General features: G+C 64.9%; 1 protein-coding gene across 1 annotated transcript in view; it reads right to left on the bottom strand.

The window, feature by feature from the left end:
- SORCS2 (sortilin related VPS10 domain containing receptor 2) overlaps positions 1 to 20,398 on the bottom strand; it is a 216,281-nt gene extending 195,883 nt beyond the window's left edge. The window contains 2 exon segments of the mRNA XM_070399733.1: positions 19,884 to 20,273; positions 20,275 to 20,398. Of these exon segments, the coding sequence (XP_070255834.1) occupies positions 19,884 to 20,273; positions 20,275 to 20,367 (483 nt within the window). The 5' untranslated portion in view covers positions 20,368 to 20,398.
- Between the last annotated feature and the right edge of the window lie 218 nt (positions 20,399 to 20,616).

Genomic DNA, 20,616 nt, shown 5'->3' with positions numbered 1-20,616 from the left:
TGTTTCCAAATCAGACGGCTCTCCTCTCAGGTGCCGGGCGTGCAGCCACACCCTCGGGCCACAGCCCATCAGCACCTTTAAAACTGTTCTTTCCTTGTTCACTCTCTAATTTAGAAGCAGAGGAGACCCCAGGAAGTTCGAGGTGTGATTCTCGGGGCGTGCAGCCACCCCCTCCGGCCAGCACTCCGCTGCGCCTTACACACCACCCCCTGGCCCCTGCACGCCCCTGGGCTGGGCGTGTCCCTCTACGGGGACAACGGGCTCCGAGGGACTGGACGGGACCAACACTCCAGGGCGCGGCACGGTGCCCGCTGGCCTCACAGCAGCATGCCCGTTGCCCAGCGGCTACTCAATAAACGCTGAACAAATGAAATAAACAAAGACAGAAAGCACTAGAAGCCCGAGTAAGGCCTCAGGTAAACTGCTCAGCACAACCAGCTCAGGGCGAGATGAAAGGTCTGGAACACGCACGCCTCGCTCCCGCCCCAGGGCCTTTGCACTTGCTGTCTGCCGCTCCCCCTCCCCATGGCTGGGTCCCCCCTTGAGAGCGAGTGCTCCTCTCCCACCGCACGTAAACGCCAGCCCCCCATTTTCCGTCATCTCATCCCCCTCCGTTCTTCTCCACTGCACACCTGCACCGCGTGGACAGACGTCTGTGCGTGTGCATGTGTATGTGCACAGGTGCGTGTTTTCTCACGGGTGGGTTCACAGCACGCCCTCCTCCACTGGGATGCCACAGAAAAGGGATTTCCACGTCACCATGATTCCTCGTGGCTTCTGCAAATCACGTCCCTCCCAGCCCGTCCCCAGACCTTCCCCACGGGGCTCCTCGTCCCTGGGGGGCCTCCTCTCCGGCAGGCCAAGCACCTGGCGCCTTCTCACGCCTCCCGTGTCTGTGCGCCTCCACCAGGGGGTGGCCCAGCTCTCTGCTCGGACCTCGGACTCCTGGGCCCGGACGGGCCCTCCTGCTCTGCTAGACCTGCCAGCTCGGGCCAGACCCGCCGCTCAGCCCTCCGTGTCCCCTCTGCACTCGGACGATGCAGGACTGTCGCCTGAGGGGCTGTCATCAGAGACTGACCTGTCCCGGGAAGAACCACAGGGGCGCAGGCGGGCGGGGCAGCAAGCTGGGGGGGAACCGCTATCGCCGCCCGCACTGCGCCTCCCGCCGGGTCTCAGTGCAGCACCCAGCAGGGTCCCCGGGACACCCGTTGGCACTGACTGTGCTCCATCGAGCGCCCTGGGTTTGCCCACGGGTGGGGTGCCCCCTGGTGTCCCTGCCCACGGGTGGAGGTGCCCCACAGTGTCCCTGCCCACAGGTGGGGTGCCCCCTGGTGTCCCTGCCCACGGGTGGAGGTGCCCCACAGTGTCCCTGCCCACAGATGGGGTGCCCCCTGGTGCCCCTGCCCACGGATGGGGCCCACACTGCTCCCGGGAGGATGGAGGGAAGGCAGGTGTCCACCCAGCACGCGGCCTCCACAGAAATGGCAGCAGCTGGCGCGCGGGCCCCGTGGCTGTCGCCGAGGGCGATGGAAATGTCGGAGCAGAGCAGGCGCTGAAGGTCACGGACCCGCGAAGCCTGGCAGGAAAGCTAATTAAGAGCTTGGGACCAGGACCCTGCGGGGCTGGGAGACGATGGGAAGGATAAATGTGCCCCTCGGCTCTGTGGGGGACAAGGAGGCCACACGCTGGCTCGCTCGCTAACCGGCTCCGGGGTCCCAGCTCCAGCCACGGGCCCAGGCTCCGGGTGGCGCCCCGAGGAGCTCCCTCGGGGACAGGTACTGTGCCGGCTCCGACCTCCACCCGCAGGGGGCCCCGGCCAGGGTCCTGCGTGTGGGGCCGGGCAGGTGCGTCACGTGCGTGAACCGGGAGGCCACACTCATCACAGCGCCACCACCGTCCACGGGCCGTGCGCCTCGCCGGCTCTTTCAGCCCCAGAGTCCTAACCCATGATGGCCAAGAGTGTGTCCTGGGGAGGATGCTGTGATCTGGGAAGTGTGGTCCCCCCACCCCCCCGCCCACAGACAGAGCGGGCCTGGCCCCGCCCACCACAGAGCCCCTGGGTCTCTGCTGCCCACCCGTGATGGGGACAGATGGCCTGGGATTAGGGGCCTGGGGGATGGGCCCAGCTCTTCCTTATCTTGACTGGCTGCTGGCTGTCTGTGCCTGCAGGGCCCCGCCTGCGCCCTCCCTGCCCTCCCCCACCTGTTAGGGATAAATCCCCAAACATTCCCCCTGGGGCTGCCACACACGCGCACACACACCAGGATTTAACCCTTCAGCAAACAGGACGGCACCAGCCACGCGCTATGGCATGTGCCACAGCCAGCACGGCTCTGTCCCCACCTGCCTGGACCCTCTGCCGGGGGGACACGGGGGGTGGGGGGGCCGAGCGGCCAGGCTGGGGGTCAGATGCCCCCGGGTTCCAATGCAGACTCTGCTCCGGGGGCCTTGTGACCTTGGACACGGACACAAGCCTTCCCCAGACCTCGGCCCCAACGAGGTGGGAGATGGCCAGGAGCTCAGACTACAGCTGTCCCCAGTCGCTGCTCCCGACCACAGAGGGTGCCAGGGCACCCGTCTCTGCCCCTGCCCAGCGCGGGACCAGCACACGCACGGTCCCACCGCAACAAGGCACCCCCATGCCTGGTGCGTGGCAGGTGCCGGGTGCGGCCACGGTCCCCCTGACGTCACTCCACAGCGATGGGCCGCTCAGCGGCAGGCGACTTGGGGTGATGCTCACCGGCCCCCAATTCAGACCATCCCCTCAAAGAGCTTGAAAGGGAGGGCACTGAGGGGGACAGAGTCCCACGACTCCCCGGGTCACAGGGCCTGGGACAGGCTCTCCCGGGCGGTGTGGGCCGGCACCTGCAGAGCTCGCTCCAAAGGCAGACGCTGAGGGCGCCCGAGGCGGGTCTGGCCTCTGTCTTTATAACAAGTGCCCTCGGGAGGCTGACACACCAACACTTGGGGGAAACGCCTCGAGGACATCCGTCAGCAACTTGGGGAGAAGCAAAAACCAAAAAAGGCGATACTGGCCCAGGAGAACTTGGGGACACCTGGTCAACCCCGGGGCGGGGCCAGCTCAGGAGGAAGGTGAGTCCTCGGATTAGATGGTTGACGGGTGAGGCCTGTGCCCGCGGGAGTCATCGAGATCTGTTCACCAGCTTCCTGCCTGTTAACGCCCCCTCCTCCTCCGACAACGCAGGGGCATTCCTTCATTTTGAAAAATCATCCCTTTTTCACACCAAACTGTGTGGGTGTCACTTAATTAATCGTTTACTTTCTCTAGCAAGGTGGGAACATACAGGGGCTGTAAGCGTGCGATGTGCTAAAACAGTTCGTTGGAAATTTCACACAAACACCCCAAGTCACTCCCCACTGCGCAGTGGCCACGCGTGCGCCTGGGAAAGCGCCCGGACCCGAGCGGCACCCAGGACGCAGCCCAGGGAGGCCCCTCCAGGCGGGGACGCGGCCCCCCCTCCCCCCAGCACTGGGCCGAGCCTCGGCTCAGGGCCCCCCAAACTCCCCCCCAGCCCCCGCTCGCTCTGAGCCAGACAGGCCCCCTCCTGCCTAAATGAGCTTTCTCCTGCAAGGTCTGAAGTGAGTGTGGGTGACGCCCCCACTGAAGCACTGAGACTGGATTTCTGCTGAATCTTGTGAATTCAGGGCCAGGTGTAAGGCCTAAGGTATTTCCAGAAAGTCACCTGAAGGAGCAGCAAAGTCTTGCTCTGCCTGGGACTCGCCAGGCCCTGCTTGGCTTTAGGAATTAGGGAAACGGCCTCCTCCCTTTCGCTCTGCCGCGCCTTCACCCCCAGCTCCTTCCCGCAGGGATTCCCCGGCCGCTCTGCAGCGCCTGGGACCCGGGTGAGGATGCTGAGCTGACGCGGACAGGCCTGGACCCAGTGCTGCACCCCCAACAGCAGCCGGAGAGGGTGGCCCTTCACCTCCCGTCCCGCAGCCTCGGTCTCCGGCTGCCACAGGGTGGCCTCCCCAGCAGAGCTGCCACCACCTGGGCGCAGGGCACCCGGCCCTCGGCTCCCACCGCCTCAGCCCACTTCCCGCAACACTGAGCCACGCGCTAGGCGGCCAGAGGGCTGGTGTCCTAAACCAGCACCTTCGGCGGAACTAGTCCTGAGATCCACCCCACAAGCCTCTGGCTCCTTCAGCTCCGGGAGCCAAGCGCAACCTATTTCACGTGGTTGCGGAGTGTCACCGCCAGTGGGGCGCGGGGGCACGGGGGCCTGGGAGGGGGTGGCCGCTGGGGCCGGGCTGCCCCTGCCTGCACTCGGGGCGTCTGCCCTGGGAACTCCTCAATCCCCCCCAATCCCCGGCCCACCACGCGGTTCTCGGAGGTGGCTGCCAGTTAGCCACCCCCGGGGCCCGGCCAGTCACACCAGGGTCCCTAGGCCCCACCTCCGGCAGCAGAGATGCCAAAACCAAGTTCGAGGACCCTCGGTCTCTGGGACTTCGGCACCTGGCAGTCACATGCGACTCCTCAAACCCGACGTGGCCCTGCAGTCTGACATGTCCCTGCCTTCGGGTCACCACCATTTCTGACAGACACACACACACACACACGCACACACACACGCACACACGCGCACACGCACACGCACGCACACACAGAATCACGGGCAAAAAGATAACCAGATGCAAACGGCAGAATGTAATCAAGGGCATAACCAGGAGGGGGGGTGGAGAACCGGAGGCTACAGCTAAGGAGGTGGCCGGGAGGCTTTGTGGAGGAGTCCCCCAAGTGAGAAGGAATTGGGGGACACAGGCTCTGAGACGGGAGGGCCCAGCAGGTCCCAGCCGCTGAGTGAGCTGGCACAGCAGAAGGCAGGGGCAGGGGGATGTGGTGGGGGGCGGGGACACGGGGTGATGAGCCGCAGGGGGACTTGGCATTCAACCCCGAATGCGTGCACAGGAGCCCGGGGGTGTCTGCCGCCATGAACGTGGGGGGGGGGGGGCGGGTATCTGGTTAGAGACGGGGCTCCTCCTAGCACGCATGTCCGCAGTATAAAGGGCTGCTTCCTGGGCCCTCGACATCAGATCCCCGCTGGCCTCAGCGTCTTGCACATGCGCACAGGATGGAACCAGCCTTCGGGCACAGACAGCACAGGCTCAAGCATCCTAGATCCCCGCCTCGCCTCCCTCCCGAGCACCGAGCAGAGGCAGAGGGAAGGCTGTGCACTGTGGTCAGCGGGCGCAGCGTTTCAAACGCCCTTCGTCTCCCGGGAGGGAATGATTTCGGGGGGCGGGGGGCGCCGAAGCTAATATCCATAGTTAGTATCTATGGAAAGCTGAGCCCCCCCAAAACTTCTCAGGGTAAAAAGCCTCGTGTGATTTCTCAGTAATTAACAGTGGGGTCCCCGCCGCGGTAAAAATAGGCCCCACCTGAAAGTCATTTCCTTTCTGGCCACCGCGCCCTTCCTGGGGCCACGAGAGAAAGTGCGGGATCCGCTTACAGAGCGCGTGGGAGGGGCCGGCCGACCGGGAGGCCAAGTGCAATCAGGAGCACAGACCCTCCTTGTTGGGTTTAACTGTTTAATCCACCACCCGTCTCAGCCAGGTCCGAGGCTCACACGCCTCCCAGATGGACTTCTGCTCCGGGCGGGGCCCTCCCAGCTCCGGCGGCCAGCGGCTCGGCTCGGCCCACCTGGCCGTTCCGCACAGGCTCGCGGGGAAGCGGCCTGAGGGGGGGTGACCTGCCGGCATCACTCAGCTAACAGTGGGGGCAGGCCTGGGAGCCTGTCACCATGACCCCCGCTCAGCACAGCTGTCCCTTCTCCTGGGCTCTCAACCATCCCCAAACCGCTCAACCATGGCCGTCCCAGGACAACAGGCATCCACCCAAGACCCCAGCAGCGCCGTGAGCCCCCGGCCCCACCAAGGTCCTCGCGGCTCCCGCCCACCCTCCGAGCCTCCTCCGGCTTCTCTTCCTGCCGTCATTTACCCGGGGGCATCCTTCCTTCTTCACTTACCCTGTGTCCTACACAGACCCGCACACGACAAAATAGTAAGTAACCTGGCGGCAGAGGCCCGGGCACAGGCCCCTGGCCCCACCCCAAGGCCGCCTCCCATTCCACACGCTCCATAAACATCTGCGCCAAATTTCGCCTCCAGGCAGATTGAAACCTTCATCCTCAGTAAAAGCGCACCCACGCTGGTCTAGACAGCAGGAAGGACGGAAGGCCCGGCGTCAGGCTAAGGGGCTACGTGTGCTTGTCCCGGGGAGACGTGTGCGGGGTGTCAACGTGAGAGCAAGAGCAGGGAGGCCGGAGAGCAGGGAGGCCGGGCCGGAAGGTTCCAGGCCAGAGCGAGAAGGGGAGGGAGGGGCCGAGAGCAGTGGCCAGGGCTGCGGTACCGAGGCCAGGGGGGGGCTGGTGAGAGGCGAGGCTGGCAGCGCGGTGACAACTGTCCCCAAAGATGCCCGCGTCCCGGTGCCCGCAGCCCGAGCACGTATCCCCTGGAAGGGGCCTCGCAGCCCGAACACGTATCCCCTGGAAGGGGCCTCGCAACGGGGAAGGCCTGTGACGGCGGAGCAGAGCTCGGGGCGATGCAGCCCAGAGCCAAGGAATGCGGGCGCCCCTACAAGCTGAAAAGGAGACAGACCCTCCCCCGCCCCCCACCGGAGCCTCCAGAGGCTACAGCCCTGCCCCACCCCCACTCTGCTTAGCCAGTGACACCGATGTGGGGCCCCGACCCCCAGAACTGTAAGAGATGCATCTGTGTGGTCTCCAGCCGCCACGGGAGCCACGACAGGAGGCGTGGCCTTGGGGAAGGGCTGCAGCGCAGATGTCCGTTGGGTGGACCAGCCCTGGCTGGGGCAGAGCTCACCTCTCACACAGACCCGGCAAGCAACCTCTCCTCTCCCCTGCTTGCCAGCGTCTGCCATCGACGGAGCAATGCGCCCCCCCCGCCCCTCCCCCCACAGTCCTCGGCGCCACCCCAGCCTCCCAGAGGTTCATGAGCAGAACAGACTCGCAGCCCAGACACCCCACCAGCGAAGACACGCCTCCTCCTGTCCATCCCGGTGCCCCCCCCCCACCCCACCCCCCGGCACTGGCTGCAGCACCATCTTCTTTCTGGAAACGGCACTCCCCACTGCCCTCGCCATTCTCCAGAGTGACCAGACACCCTGGAATGTGCTGTCTGGGGAAGGGGGTGAGCCTCCCATCACTGGAGGGAATCCCAGGGGGACGGGGGGCGGCAGGGGGATACCTCGAAGCACCCTGGGAACTCGGAGACCCTGTGAGTCTCTGGCGGGACTTCCCCCTGGAGACACGCTCACACAGCAGTGCCCTCGTGGCATGCGGAAGGAGCCGTCTCCCCGACAGCTGTCCCCTGGCAGAGGGGCTGTGAGCGGAGGCTGGCTCCCTGCCCAGGAGACGAGAAGAGGCCCGTCTGTGACTCACCTGCTCCCGCGAGTCCTGCCAGACGGCCAGGCTGGGGCTGGAGGCAGAGGCGCCAAAACAACGCAGCGTCCTGGCAGAGGGAGCCCACCCCCAGGGCTCCCTGCACGGCCTCGCGGCTCAGGGCAGAGAGAGAGAAACCACCGGAGCCGCTCCAGCCCGGGAGTACCAGCCAGGGCTGCGCGGGAGACTCCACTCACCGCCCGGCCAGTGAGGCTCAGGGGTTGAGCATCGACCTATGAACCAGGAGATCGCGGTTCAATTCCCGGTCAGGGCACATGCCCAGGTTGTGGGCTCGGTCCCCAGTAGGGGGCGTGCAGGAGTGGCCGATCAATGATTCTCTCTCCCTCTCCCTTCCTCCCTGAAATCAATAAAAATATTTTTAAAAGTTAAAGACTCGCTTCATGGCTGAATGAAGGAGACCGCAGAGAGCCCCGTCCCCGGCCAGGACCCCCCAACAGTCACACCACACTCCCCTGATCCCTCGTCCACGTCATCATCTGATAGGCTGCCCCATTCCTGCCCGGCCGGGCCCCCGGTCTGTGCCCAGGGCATGAAGACCCGGGGTGCCCCAGAAAAGGCCCTGCCTCGCTGGGGTGGCGCCCACCTCCCCTGCACTTCACCCCATGGCCTATCACCACCCAGCTGCACCCGCCGGTCTCCTCCCGCGCTTCCAGGGGGCACGGGGACCGGACCACACCGGCCCCGCAGAGGAGGCCGCGGCCACAGGGACAGGCGGCAGCTGAGCGGGATTGTGATGGAACATGCAGAAACCGCCTCGGAGGCCGGCGTGCCCCGCGTGCCGCTGTGCAAACTCTGCCCTCGTCCTCCAGGGGCAGCGAGAGTGACAGGGAGTCAGGACCAGGGGCAGTCTCAGCCACGCCCCTCCGCCCATCACACCGCTTCCCTCCCGTGGTCTGGCCAACGCGCACCTGCTCAGTGGACTCTCAGTGGACAGTCCGTGTCCTTAAAAAGGCGCCATAACCAATGGCAGGGAAGGGACCGTGCTGGTCTGGCTCCGCCTGGGCATCCCCTTCCAGGGGCGTCCTCCTGTCCCCAGACACCAAGCCCGCCACAGGCCTGCCCTCCCGCCTCCCCCCCAGACACCAAGCCCGCCACAGGCCTGCCCTCCCCCCTCCCACCACCGTGGCCCCGGCTCTGGGGAGGGGTCCCCAGCTTCTCCAGGCGGAGGCTCCGCAGTTTTGCTCCTGCGGTTGGCCAGGGGCTCAAAGTCAGATTGAGGGGCTTGGAGCAAAGGGCAGACGTGGGGTTTCCTGCACAGGTGAGTCTGTGGCCTGACCCAGCCGGCCCCAAACTTCGGGCGTTGCAAGGAGCAGCAGGACCAAGAGGGGCCTGCGGGCACCGAGGGGTTGGCAGCTGGCTGAGCCCCCACCTCTGCTCCCCGGAAAGCCCCTCTCTCCTGAGGATGGTGGTGGGCAAGGGCGGGCCCTGGGGCCCCCTTCCTGGGATAAGAGGAGTGATACCCGCTGGTGCCAGGCTCGGTGACTGGCATTTAATGCTTCGTGTCACCTATAGCCAGGACAGTGTGATGAGGTGGCAGTGGGTACCCTACTTTACAGGAGAGGACTGGACTGGGAGAAGGCAGGCCCCGTGAGCAGCAGCGCCACCATCGGGCTCAGAGCAGCACATGGGTCCCAGCCAAAGAGGGCCTGGGGGTGAGCGCGGAGGACCTGGGGGGGGGAGCACCGAGGACCCGGGGCGGGGAGCACCGAGGACCCGGGGGGGGTGAGCACCGAGGGCCCGGGGGGTGAGCACCGAGGACCCGGGGGGTGAGCACCGAGGACCCGGGGGGGGGGTGAGCGTGGAGGACCTGGGGGGGGTGAGCACCGAGGACCCGGGGGGGTGAGCACCGAGGGCCCGGGGGGGTGAGCGCCGAGGACCCGGGGGGTGAGCGCGGAGGACCCGGGGGGTGAGCACCGAGGACCCGGGGGGTGAGCACCGAGGACCCGGGGGTGAGCACCGAGGACCTGGGGGGTGAGCACCGAGGACATGGGGGGGTGAGCACCGAGGACCCGGGGGGTGAGCACCGAGGACATGGGGGGTGAGCACCGAGGACCCGGGGGGTGAGCACCGAGGACCCGGGGGGTGAGCACCGAGGGCCTGGGGGGGTGAGCACCAGGACCCAGGGGTGAGCACCGAGGACCCGGGGGGTGAGCACCGAGGACCCGGGGGGTGAGCACCGAGGACCCGGGGGTGAGCACCGAGGACCCGGGGTTGGGGGGGGGGGGAGCACCGAGGACCCAGGGGGTGAGCACCGAGGACCCGGGGGTGAGCACTGAGGACTGCAGGCCAGCCTGGGTCCTCGCCCTGAGCGCCCTGCGGCAGCCCTACACAGCACCTACTAAGGTCCCCGACTTGGGGGAAATGCCTGCCCCTCTGGGACGCCCTCCCTGACCACCAGCTCACGAGAACCCTGGCTCCCCCCACACGCCTGCCAGTCCCGTCACCCCTCCCAGCTGGCGGAGGGTCCCGCCCAGGCTCCCGGGAGGTAATCTGATGCAGAAGAAACAAACGCCCACTCCACACCCCTCTCTGAACCGTCCTGGGGGCCGACAAGCCTGGGCCCAGCCCCGTGGGCGTCATGAACTCCGGGGCTCTCGGGTGAGGGGCACCTGGCACCCGGTCCTCCCTGAAACCACCGGGCGCTCAGGAGCAGGAAACAGCCGTCTGGAGACGCTCCCACACTCACGCATGGTGCCTGCCTGTCAGCCAGGGGCACGGCCCGGCCGGCGTGGCTCCGTGGTTGAGCACCGACCTAGGAACCAGGAGGTCACAGTTCAATTCCCGGTCAGGACACAGGCCCGGGGTGCAGGCTCAGTCCCTGGTGTGGGGTGTGCAGGAGGCAGCTGATGGATGATTCTCTCTCATCATTGATGTGTCTCTCTCTCCCTCTCCCTTCCTCTCTGAAGTAAATAAAAGTGTATTTAAGAAAAAAAGAAAGAAAAGCAACTTCTGACCGGCAAGGACTTCGGTCTTCCCGACTGAGAAGCTGCCTCCCCCTCCCCCCAATTCCTGAGTTTGAGAGCCTGGGGGACAGGCTGAGCTCTCGGGGCCACACCTTCCCTTGCTCCATCCTGACCTGGGCGGGGAGGGGCAGGGCCTGTGAGGCCTCCAGGGCTGAGGAAACTGAGGCCCAGCAGGGCGGGGAGCAGCCCAGTGGAATCCCCCCAACCTCCAGGAGCCGGCCCTCTCGCCACGGTGGACACAGCACCCCAGCACGAGAGCGGGGCCCCGACCGGGCGCTCAGCCCAGGCCCTGGGAGGGAGCATGGAGGTGCCGGGGTGAGGGCAGGCTGCAACCCCCCAGCCACAGCTTCCAGAGCACGGCTCCCGTCACGTCGCTCAAAGGAAACGCGTTGATGTGACTGTGAAGACATTCGCCACACAGAGCAAAGGTGACAGACCAGGCCACATTGGGGGCTCCCCCGGGGCGGGGGGCGATGCCAGACCTGCGACTCCCCTGGGAGGAGGGACAGAGTGAGTGACGCTCCCCAGACCCCGCCTCCCCCCTGCTCTCTGAGCTCAGCCCTCAGCCGGTTATCTTTGTGGAAAAGCTCAGCAGAACCGTCTCCTCCGAGTTGTGTTTTGTTTTTATAAGTGAGGCCGGGGCCAGGCTGCATTTTAAAAGCCTCTGTGTCACCTTGAAACGTGTTTCTTACCGCTGAGCACCCCAGCGCCCTCGAAGGCACCCCCCGTACCCCCGCAGAGGCCCGGCTGCGGGAGGGGAGCGGGGACACCGAGGCCTGGCTGCCCGGGCATCACGGTGGGTCCCCAGCCTCTGAACGGAGGGCAGCCTCGCAATGGGCGGGAAAGCAGACCTCGCCGTCCGTCTCTTTGGCGGATGGGGCGGGATCATTAGGGCCCCGAACAGCAGGCAGGGGGACAGGGAGCCCCAGCCGGCACCCACCGTCCGGTGACCTACCCCTACCGGTCCACCGGGGTCTTTCCAACGTCCTGGCAGGAAAGGAAGTGGGCGGGGCCTCTGAGCTCCCACAGCCCCTCAGGACCAGGATGCCCGCCCACTGGACTCCCGATACGTTTACTGGGCACTTTGCTAAGCACCAGGCTCGGGGCCAGCAGAGACCAGACAGACAAACACCCCACCCTCCTGGACTCCACACCCTCAGGGGCCTTGGGGACCACGGAGGTGCTCAGGGAGCCAGGACATGGGGGGCTGGGGTGTCGGGAAAGAGAAACCATCCCCACGGGTCTGTCTCCCCTCCTGTCCCACGGCCACAGCCACTGGCGTTACCGTTATTTCTACCCACGTGACTCCGCCTGCTGCTGGCTCCTTGCGCGTCAGTAAAGAAATTCATCTTAAAGTCTGGGTAACTTCACTGCCATAGGACTGGCTTCCCTGTCATCCTACACATTTTATTTTATGCTCATTATGAAAGCTACATCCTGACGAAGTCCCGTGGGCTTCTCCGGCCTTGGGTGGGGGGCTCTGTGGCACCGGGAGAGCAGGACCCCTGTGCCAGGCTGGGAGTCCTTGGAGCCGGGCCCACCACGCATCACAAAGAACCAACACAGGAACCAAATCAACACGGGATACCCCACCCACCCAACAGTCAGAGGACGAGTCCGAACGCGGCTCCGATGGCCTAGGTGGTTCTGAGTGAACAGACCGCGGAGAGCAGGACGCGTAGTGAGAACAAGGGCTTACCCGGCCAGCGGGGCAGCTGATGGGGAGAGGTGCCCAAGAGCAGGAGGAGGCGAAGCACTTGGACTTGAAAGGCAAACTGCCCACCTCGGGGAAGGCAGGGCTTGGGCAGGGGCTTCCTCCTGCTCCACCCTGGGCCAGGCTCCCAACTGACCCGCCAGGCGCCCAACTGACCCGCCAGGCGCCCAACTGACCCGCCAGGCGCCCAACTGACCAGGCACCCGACCCGCCAGGCTCCCTACCCTCCAGGCTCCCGACCGGCCAGGCGCCCAACCAGCCCGCCTGTTTCTGGTTCCCGGCCTCCTGGGCTCTGAACGACAGCCCCTCCCTTGGGTCACACCAGCAGAATCCAGGTGTTAGAAGAAAACAGAAACAGAAGCGGCTCCCTCGTCCGGTCTCACCCTGCCCCTCGGTAGGTGGGAAACCACCTTTTTCTTTTAACGTTTTTATTGGTTTTTAGAGAGAGGGGAAGGGAGAGGAATAGAGAGACAGAAACTTCGAAGAGAGAAACTTCCTGGATCGGCTGCCTCCTACACGCACCGCTGCTGGGGATCGGGCCCCCATCCCAGGCCTGTGCCTGCCCTCACTGGGAAGCGAACCGGTGACCTCTTGGTTCCGGGTCAACGCTCCACCGCTGAGCCACCCCCGCGGGGCCAGCACCACCTTTCACGCCTGGATCCTCCTCCTCCGAGCCCACGCGGGACGTTTCTTTGGGGGTGGCAACCCTGCAGCTCACCGGCAAGCGGCGAAACTCAAGGCAGACACAGCGATTCTGCGTGGCTAAGACCTCAGGCTCCATCAGAAAATGAACACGGGCCGCAGTCACAGGCCCAGCAACCTGCTTCCGGCACAGCCCACAGGGACCTGGCCGGTGCTTGGGCATCGAGGCTCCACAGCGGCTCACAACGCCGAGGGGCAGAGGCGGCCACGTGGCCACGGACGGAGGGATGGGCGGACAACAAACACCTGGTCCCCCCGAAGGACATCTGGCACGTGCCACAGCTGGGACGAACCCTGAGGACACTCCGCTCAGTGAGGTAAGCCGACACAACGGGACAGGCCCTGGAGGGTCCACTGATTGCGGGCCCAGGAGGAGTCACCTTCGTAAAGACGGAAAGTAGACAGTGGGCGCGGGGGGCGGGGGGCTGGCGGAGGGGATGCGAGTGGGTGTGTGATGGGGACAGAGTGTCAGTTTGGGACGACGGGAAGTTCTGGAGATTGTGGTGGTCACGGCTGCGCGACAGTGAATGTGCCTGCCCCTGACCTGGGCACCGAACTATGGAAACTCACGTTCTTGGTGTTTTCCCACAATTAAGAACAATAAAGAAAAAGTATAAACCCGGCCGGCGGGGCTGGGTGGCTGAGCGCTGACCTATGAACCAGGAGGTCCCGGTTCAATTCCCCGTCAGGGCACAGGCCCGGGTGGTGGGCTCGATCCCGTGTCGGGCGTGCAGGAGGCAGCCGATCCATGATTCTCATCACTGATGTTTCTCTCTCCCTCTCCCTTCCTCTCTGAGATCAATAAAAAATATATTTTAAAAAAAAGAAAAAAGCATAAAAAAATCTCTTGCGCTACAAAACACGCGCTGGGCTCAGAGCGCAGGAACCCGCAGCACCACGCGGGCACCTCGGCCTGTGGCTCAGGTGGCCCCGGGTGCAGGGACGTGCTTGTCTGGGAAGACAAGAGCCGCCTCCACTTTGCAGGGCTGTTTCCAGAACTGACTGGGGTAGCGAGTGGCGTGCGTGCTCAGCAGTGGGCGCGTGAACGGCCCCGTGGCTACCGCCGGGGTCGGGGGCACCACGCGTGGAAATGCCGAGACCTGCTATTGTGAGAGAAAGTGGAGCCAGAGGCAGGAGCCTCGAGGGGACCCTGGCAAATGCCACCTCCGGCCGAGGCCTGGGAGATGCTATCGCTGCGACGGACGCTTCAGAAACACGCAGGCGCAGCGCCACGCCAACACCCTGTGAGTTAAATGGATGCAAACAGCGCCCCCCCACCCCACCCCCCGCGCTCCCCTCTGCCCCCCTCCGCCCCACCCCCACCCCGACAGTGGCCACGGAAGCTGGGCCCTGCTTGGAGCCGGGCAGGAGCCGGGCAAGCGCTGTTGCAAGAATTATCTGCTTTTGCATGAAAATGACAGAGGAAGGAGAGTGCTGTTATTTTGAGATCTTCAAGCTGGTGTGAGAAGAAAGTAATTAAGTGATTGTCATTTTCTGTGCAAACACGGGAGCTGGCTGCCACTGAAATGCAAAATAGAGGGAACTTCTCTAACCTCAAAAGAACCTCGGAGCTGACATTTCCTCAGCTCCGGTGAGCGCTCACATGCAAGGCCCCCATGAAATGTCTCAAACGGCAACGGGGCTCAGTGGACCACAGAAGGAGAGCGCGCCCCGACCGTGGCTTAACCAGAGGCGATGCTCCTTCTGCCCCGGGCGGGCTACGGGCTCGCAGCCACCTTGCGGCCGGGAGCGTGTGTGTGTGAGTCCCGGTTTACAAGCCCTGGGGCGGTTCACATTCACACCGGAAGCCAAGTTCACACCCCCGGGAGGCTTTCAAAGGGCCCCCGAAGCCAGAGCAGGCCGGACAGATCCCAAATGTGCGACTGAGGCCCTGCTGTCCCCAGGGCACAGCCAGGGTGCCACACCCGGGGCGGTGGCCCTGGACGGCTCCTCAGGTGGCCAGCGCCCCTCGCACTCCATGACGCTCCCATGCGGCCCCGGGACTGGGAGGGGAGGGGAGGGCGAAACGGGCCGCGTGTCAGGATCTATAACAGTGATGGCGAACTCATTTTTTTGGTTGATTTTTCTTTGTTAAATGGCATTTAAATATATAAAATAAATATGAAAAATATAAGTCTTTGTTTTACTATGGTTGCAAATATCAAAAAATTTCTATATGTGACACGGCACCAGAGTTAAGTTAGGGTTTTTCAAAATGCTGACACGCCGAGCTCAGAAGGTTCGCCATCACTGGTCTATAAGTAACTGGCTCTCTGGCGGCTGAGAGAGGAGAAGGCTACACGGAGCAGGCACAGGGACGCTCGGCCCTACCCAGCTCACTCCCAGTCGCTCCCCCGCTTCACGCCCTGACGTCAGCTTCGTCAGCTTCGGGAGGCTCCGCACCGCTGACAAATTATAATAAAGTAAAATTTAAATAATGGCCGTGCTTTCGAAGGCCCGTGCGCCGGCTGCACTCCACCCCGAAGGAGCGCGCGGGAGAACGGTGCTAATTCATGGCCTCTTTAAAACACTCCCAGGAGCCCTCGCGCAGCCACAAATTAAACAGGCGCTTTATTAAAGTAAAGGGAGATTTGTGCAATGTGGGCAGGAACTTTATTAACAGGGCTGTCTTCACGCCTCCGAGCCAGGCTTCCTGACAGATGGCCGGGTCCTTTCCCTGCCCAGAGTGCTGCAGGTTCTCCCTCCCCCTTGGCCTTCGTCCTCTCACCACCCCACCTCCTGCTCAGCCGACTCTACTTGTCCTTCAGAGCCATGGATCGTCACCTCCTCCAGGAAGTCCTCCCTGACTTCCCCGGTGCAGATTCGCAGGGCACCGGATAGTCTATCTAGACCAGTGGCCCTTTAAATACAGTTCTTCGTGTGGTGACCCAACCATAAAATTATTTTCGTTGCTACGTCATAACTGTAATGTTGCTACTGTGATGAATCGTCATGTAAATATCTGATACGCAGGATGGTCTCAGGCGACCCCTGTGAAAGGGTCGTTCGACCGCCAAAGGGGTCGCGACCCACAGGTTGAGAACCGCTGGTCTAGCCCCAGTGTCCCACCAGGACAGGGGCTTTGCTCTCACTGTATCCCCAGCACCTCACGCCCTCTAGAAAGCAGCTGGTTTGAGGGCTAGCTTGAGGCCTCTTCTCACCTGCCCCGTCCTCACTGCAGACTCAGCCCTCTCTTCTCTCCCTCCGCACCCCCGGCCCCGGCCCAGCATCACCCCCTCTCTGAGCATCCACAGGTCTCACTCCACAACCCCGCCCTCGCCAGCCGGGGTCCTGGGCAGATGCCTCCTGGCCTCTCCGGGCCTCGGCGCCCACACCCAGGCCGCAGCCCTGGAGCCTCATTACGCGCCAATCACCAGCACCCGCGCCTCCACCCTCACTCGCAGCCGCGGGTTCAGCCAGTAGGAGCTGCCGTCACCTCGAGGGCCTGGCCATCTCGGCCACCCTCCTCCCCACCGGACCCCTCTGAGCTCCGCGTGCTAAGCTCAGGGGTGCGGAGGTAACTGAGCCGCCTCCCCTGCTGCTATGGGCCAACGATGCCCCCATGATAGCCATACGCTCAGTCCTAACCCCAGGCCTCAGAATGGGGCTGTTCAGAGACAGAACTGAGGCAAGGTGAGGTCAGAGGGACGGGCCCTGGTCCCACAGGACTGGTGTCCTTGTAAGTAGAGGTGATGAGGACACGGACACACACAGGGACGACCCGTGAGGACACGGGGCGGGGAGACGGCCGTCTGCACAACAAGGAGAGGCCCCGCCGGCACCTGGTCCCGGATCCCAGCCTCTGGGCGGCGCGGGGGGGAGGGGGGGTGCACTTCTGTTGTAGCCCGAGGTCTATGGCTCTTGGTGTTGGTGGCCCTCAGGGCTGGTCACCGGCAGGCATCATGCCCCTGCTCACCTTCAGGGCTCCATGCTCCCGATCGGCGCTCTGGCTCTCCAGGTTCCCCAGGCCGCGGCGAAGAGACCTCGGATAATCAGCTCGGAATCATCTCTGCTCACACCCCCCTCGACCTCCCAGCCCTGTGGACGCAGCGCCGGGCAGAGGCGGGCAGTGAGGCGGGGGGAGGCTGGTCTCCTGATGAGCAGCCACGAAGCCGAGCCATGGGCCTGGCTGCACGGCCGCACGCTCACTTTCAAGTCCATCAAAGCTCTAGTGCCCTCAGGGGATGCCCGCAGGTGAGCTGTATTTAAAATAAGCATAACAGCCCTGGCCGGTGTGGGTCGGCGGATAGACAGAGCGTCGGCCAGCAGACTGAAGGGTCCCGGGTTCGATTCCCGGTCAGGGCACGTGCACGGGTTTCGGGCTCGATCCCCAGTGGGGAGCGTGCAGGAGGCAGCCGATCAGTGACTCTCTCTACCTCTCCCTTCCTCTCTGAAATCAATAAAAAGTATCTAAAAATAAATAATAAAATAAACTAAGCATAATAAGACGTGATTTCCCAGAAACAGTTAAATTGGGACGGGCCCAGCAGTCTCACTGGGGTAGCTGGAGGCCACGACCCCAGAGGCAGAGACCAGGCTCTCTCCACCTTCGCTCTGTCCACCGTCCAGTCACCTCTCTGCCCCGAGGGCAGCTCAGGACACAGCCCAGGAGCCTCTGCACCAGCCACTCCGATCCATCAAAGGCCAGGCTGGTGGCTTCCATGAAACATCCATTTCACAGTAACACTCTGTTCCTACAGCTAAACGCGGGCACAAAGGCAGCGTCCGCTTCCCAGCGAGTCCCTTCCACGCCTGCCGGAGGGGGCGCTGCCTTGGAGGGAAACGCACAGGATTCGCGCTGCAGCCTTGCGGGCCTTTCTGGGGCCCCCTTTGCGGGTGCTCTAAGCACCATCTTAGAAAGTCTATCCCTCGCACCCAATGCCTTTTTAACATTTTGGAAAAGGACGGACGTGGTCAAGCAAACCCCGTCCCGGCTCCCGGGAGCCGTCTGCTCAGGGCCTGGACCAAGCGGAAAAAGAACATTTAGGAGATTCTGCTCAGCAAATTGGCCTCAAGTGCGTTTCCTGCGGGTTGTAGCTTTGGGCGCCGGCGCTTTCGAGCGAGGTGACACCAAGTGGGGAGCCCAGGTCCTAGGGCGGTGGCTGAGGCGGAGAAGCGGGCAGAGGGCATCCTGGGCCGAGAAACCGCGCGGAGAAACAACGATCAGGAAAACGGTCGCACGTGCGGGTTCCAGCTCCCGGCCTGCTGTTTGCCCCGCTGAGACCCAGCATCACTTCTCCCCGAGCCACAGATGGCCTGCTCCCCCAGCCCCACTGGTCCCAGCCCCTCCTCACTCTCTCCAGGGAAGCCACCGGCCTCAGGCTCCCTGCTCAGAATGGGGGGGGGGGGGGGGGCAGGAGGGCGCTAGGTAACGGGGAGTCCTGAGGCACTGGGCCCACCATGGGGCTGGGTCTGCACCCCTCGGTGTCTCTCTCTTCCCTCTTTCACCCCCCTTCCCTCCAGGAAGCTAAAGTGGCGAAGGGACTGCAGGAAGCCGCTGACCCACGGGGGGGGGGGGCGGGGGGGGCTGAGCGTCTGGCCTCACAGCACGGCCTCCAGGTCTATTTGTCCTTTTGAGTCACTGGCCTGGTTACCTCTCACTCGGGAAATTACAGCTCGGCAGCAGCACGGCTTGTCCTCCAGCCCCTGGGGAGCGAAGGGCTGGGCCCCGCTGCACCCCCGGCCGGTGACTCCTCTCAAGATGCAGGTGGGGAGGGGGTGCCTGCTCCCCTCCGTGAAGCACCCCCTCAGCACCCGGCTGCCCCTGCTGCCTGGTGGACCCAGGAAGTCAGCTCTGCACCCCCTCCCAGGGGTTCTAGTCTGGCTGGAAATGTCAGAAATGGCCAAACACCAGAGACTGGGAGTCCGCGCAGGCAGCCCCGGCAGGCGGGGGGGCCCTGGAGCAGTCAGGCCCATCAGGTGCCCCCAACATACTCATCCGCCGCCCCCAGCAGAGCCCTCACCAAGGGGGAGGGGGAAGTGCCACGGAGCTGGGGTTGTAGCCCTTTCCTGGAGAGAGAAGCACCCAGGCAGGTGCCCCCCCAGAGCACGCAGGGGCCCCACCCTGGGCAGCCTCCTCAGAACTTTGGGGAGCAGTGGTCAAGGATGAGAGTTGGGAGTCAGCCACTGGGGAGACCCCGTGAACAGCAGTGGGCAGAGATTGCCATGTCCCCTCCCCATACAACCAGCCACACACACACACACACACACACACCCACGCACGCACACGCACGCACACGCACATGCACACACGCAAACAGCTGCCACCTCCCAGCACCACCCTCCTCTTCAAACTGTAATGACCCCCAGGGCTACCTGGAGGGGACTCCAGAGTGACCATCAGTCAGCTTCCCAGGGGGGCAGGAAGAATACAAGGGGATCCCCAAGTCCTGAGGCGCAACTCCAAAAAGGATGGGGAACCTCCGCGCTGGTGGGGGAGGCCAGGGGACCCCAGCAGGAGTGGCCGTTGGAAGGAGTGAAGGGGTGTCTGCTGAACTTCCAGACGGAGGGGGCGCCGTGGCAGGGCCCACAGCGGGGCGGGGTGGAGGGGAGTTTGCAGACGCAGGTACAGAGCAAGGGGGCACCAGCTCAGTGGGTACCCAGGTCCCGGGGCATCCAAATGCATCCCACGGCCCGACCTCAAGGTAGCCGTGGGCCACACGAGGGTAACCGGGGAGAGGGGTGGCCCCAGAATCGGGGACCAAGCTGACCAGGAAAGCCCGGGAGCCCGCAGAGGTGCCCTGAGCAGGTCCCAGGCTGACCAGGCGGAGGAGGTCCTGGAGCCAAATCCCAGAACGCGCCGCTGAGCGGGGAGGTGGAGGCTGACGGGGGCGCAACACCGAGTTGGGGGATACCCTACGGGCCCGGGGGCGCCCCGCGGGGGCCCCGGATCCCAGGAACCTGCGGCAATGCGCCCCCTCTCCCCAAGTAACCGGTGGCCAGTAGGGGAGCCTCTGATCGCGTCCCCAAGTAGCAGGAACGCCCAGGTGACCGCCGGGCGGCCCGGAAGCGGGGGGGGCTCCGAGGTGTCGGGGCGGGGACCCCGGGCGCGCAGAGGTCACTTACGCTGCTGTTCTCGCCCGTCCAGTGCACCATCGCCTGGTTGTGCGTCGCGTCTCCCTTGAGCACGAACGACGAGCTGGTGAGCGAGACTTGCGCCCGCGAAGTCGCTCGGGTTCCCGGCGCCGCCCGCACCCAGCGCCCCTGGCCCGCGGCGGGGGCTCGGTCCTCGCCGGGACCTGGAGCGGGACGCGGGTCTCCGGGCTCCGCGCCGCGCTCCTGCCCGTCTCCGCCGCCACCGGGCAGGGCTCGCCCCGCGAGAGGGCTCGGCGGGGACCGGGTCAGCTGGACGGGGGGACCCCGGCGCCCGGGCTCGGGGGAGCGCCCCGCCGCCCCGCAGGCGGCCGGCGGCAGCGGCAGCAGCAGCAGCAGCAGCAGGAGCGGCCGGGAGCGCGGGGGAGCGCGGCAGCGGCGGCGGAGCCTCGGGTCTTGGAGCTCCGGCGGCCGGGCCGGGGCCCCTCGGGGTGCGCGGGGGCCCCCGGGGAGCCATGGGCGCAGAGGGGTGGCGGCGGGGCGGCTCGGACGAGGGAGACCGCTGCCGCGAGAGCCGAGGCGCGGGGGAGCGCGAGCGAGAAGCAGAGAAAGGAGCGGGGAGGGGAGGGCGCGGGAGGAGGGACTCGCCGCTCCCCGCCGCCTGCGCGCAGCCGAGGGCGCACCGCCACCTGCCGGCCGGCCCCGCGCCCGTGGAGCGAGCGCCTGGAGCTCCGGGCCGCCGGGGTCCTGGGCGCCGCCCCGCCCG

Source organism: Myotis yumanensis, unplaced genomic scaffold (genome assembly GCF_028538775.1).
Source record: "Myotis yumanensis isolate MYYU_CA2020_CCGP unplaced genomic scaffold, mMyoYum1.0.hap1 SCAF_1, whole genome shotgun sequence".
Taxonomy (NCBI): domain Eukaryota; kingdom Metazoa; phylum Chordata; class Mammalia; order Chiroptera; family Vespertilionidae; genus Myotis; species Myotis yumanensis.
Note: the sequence above shows the minus strand (reverse complement) of the source record. Positions and strands in the feature narration are given on the sequence as shown.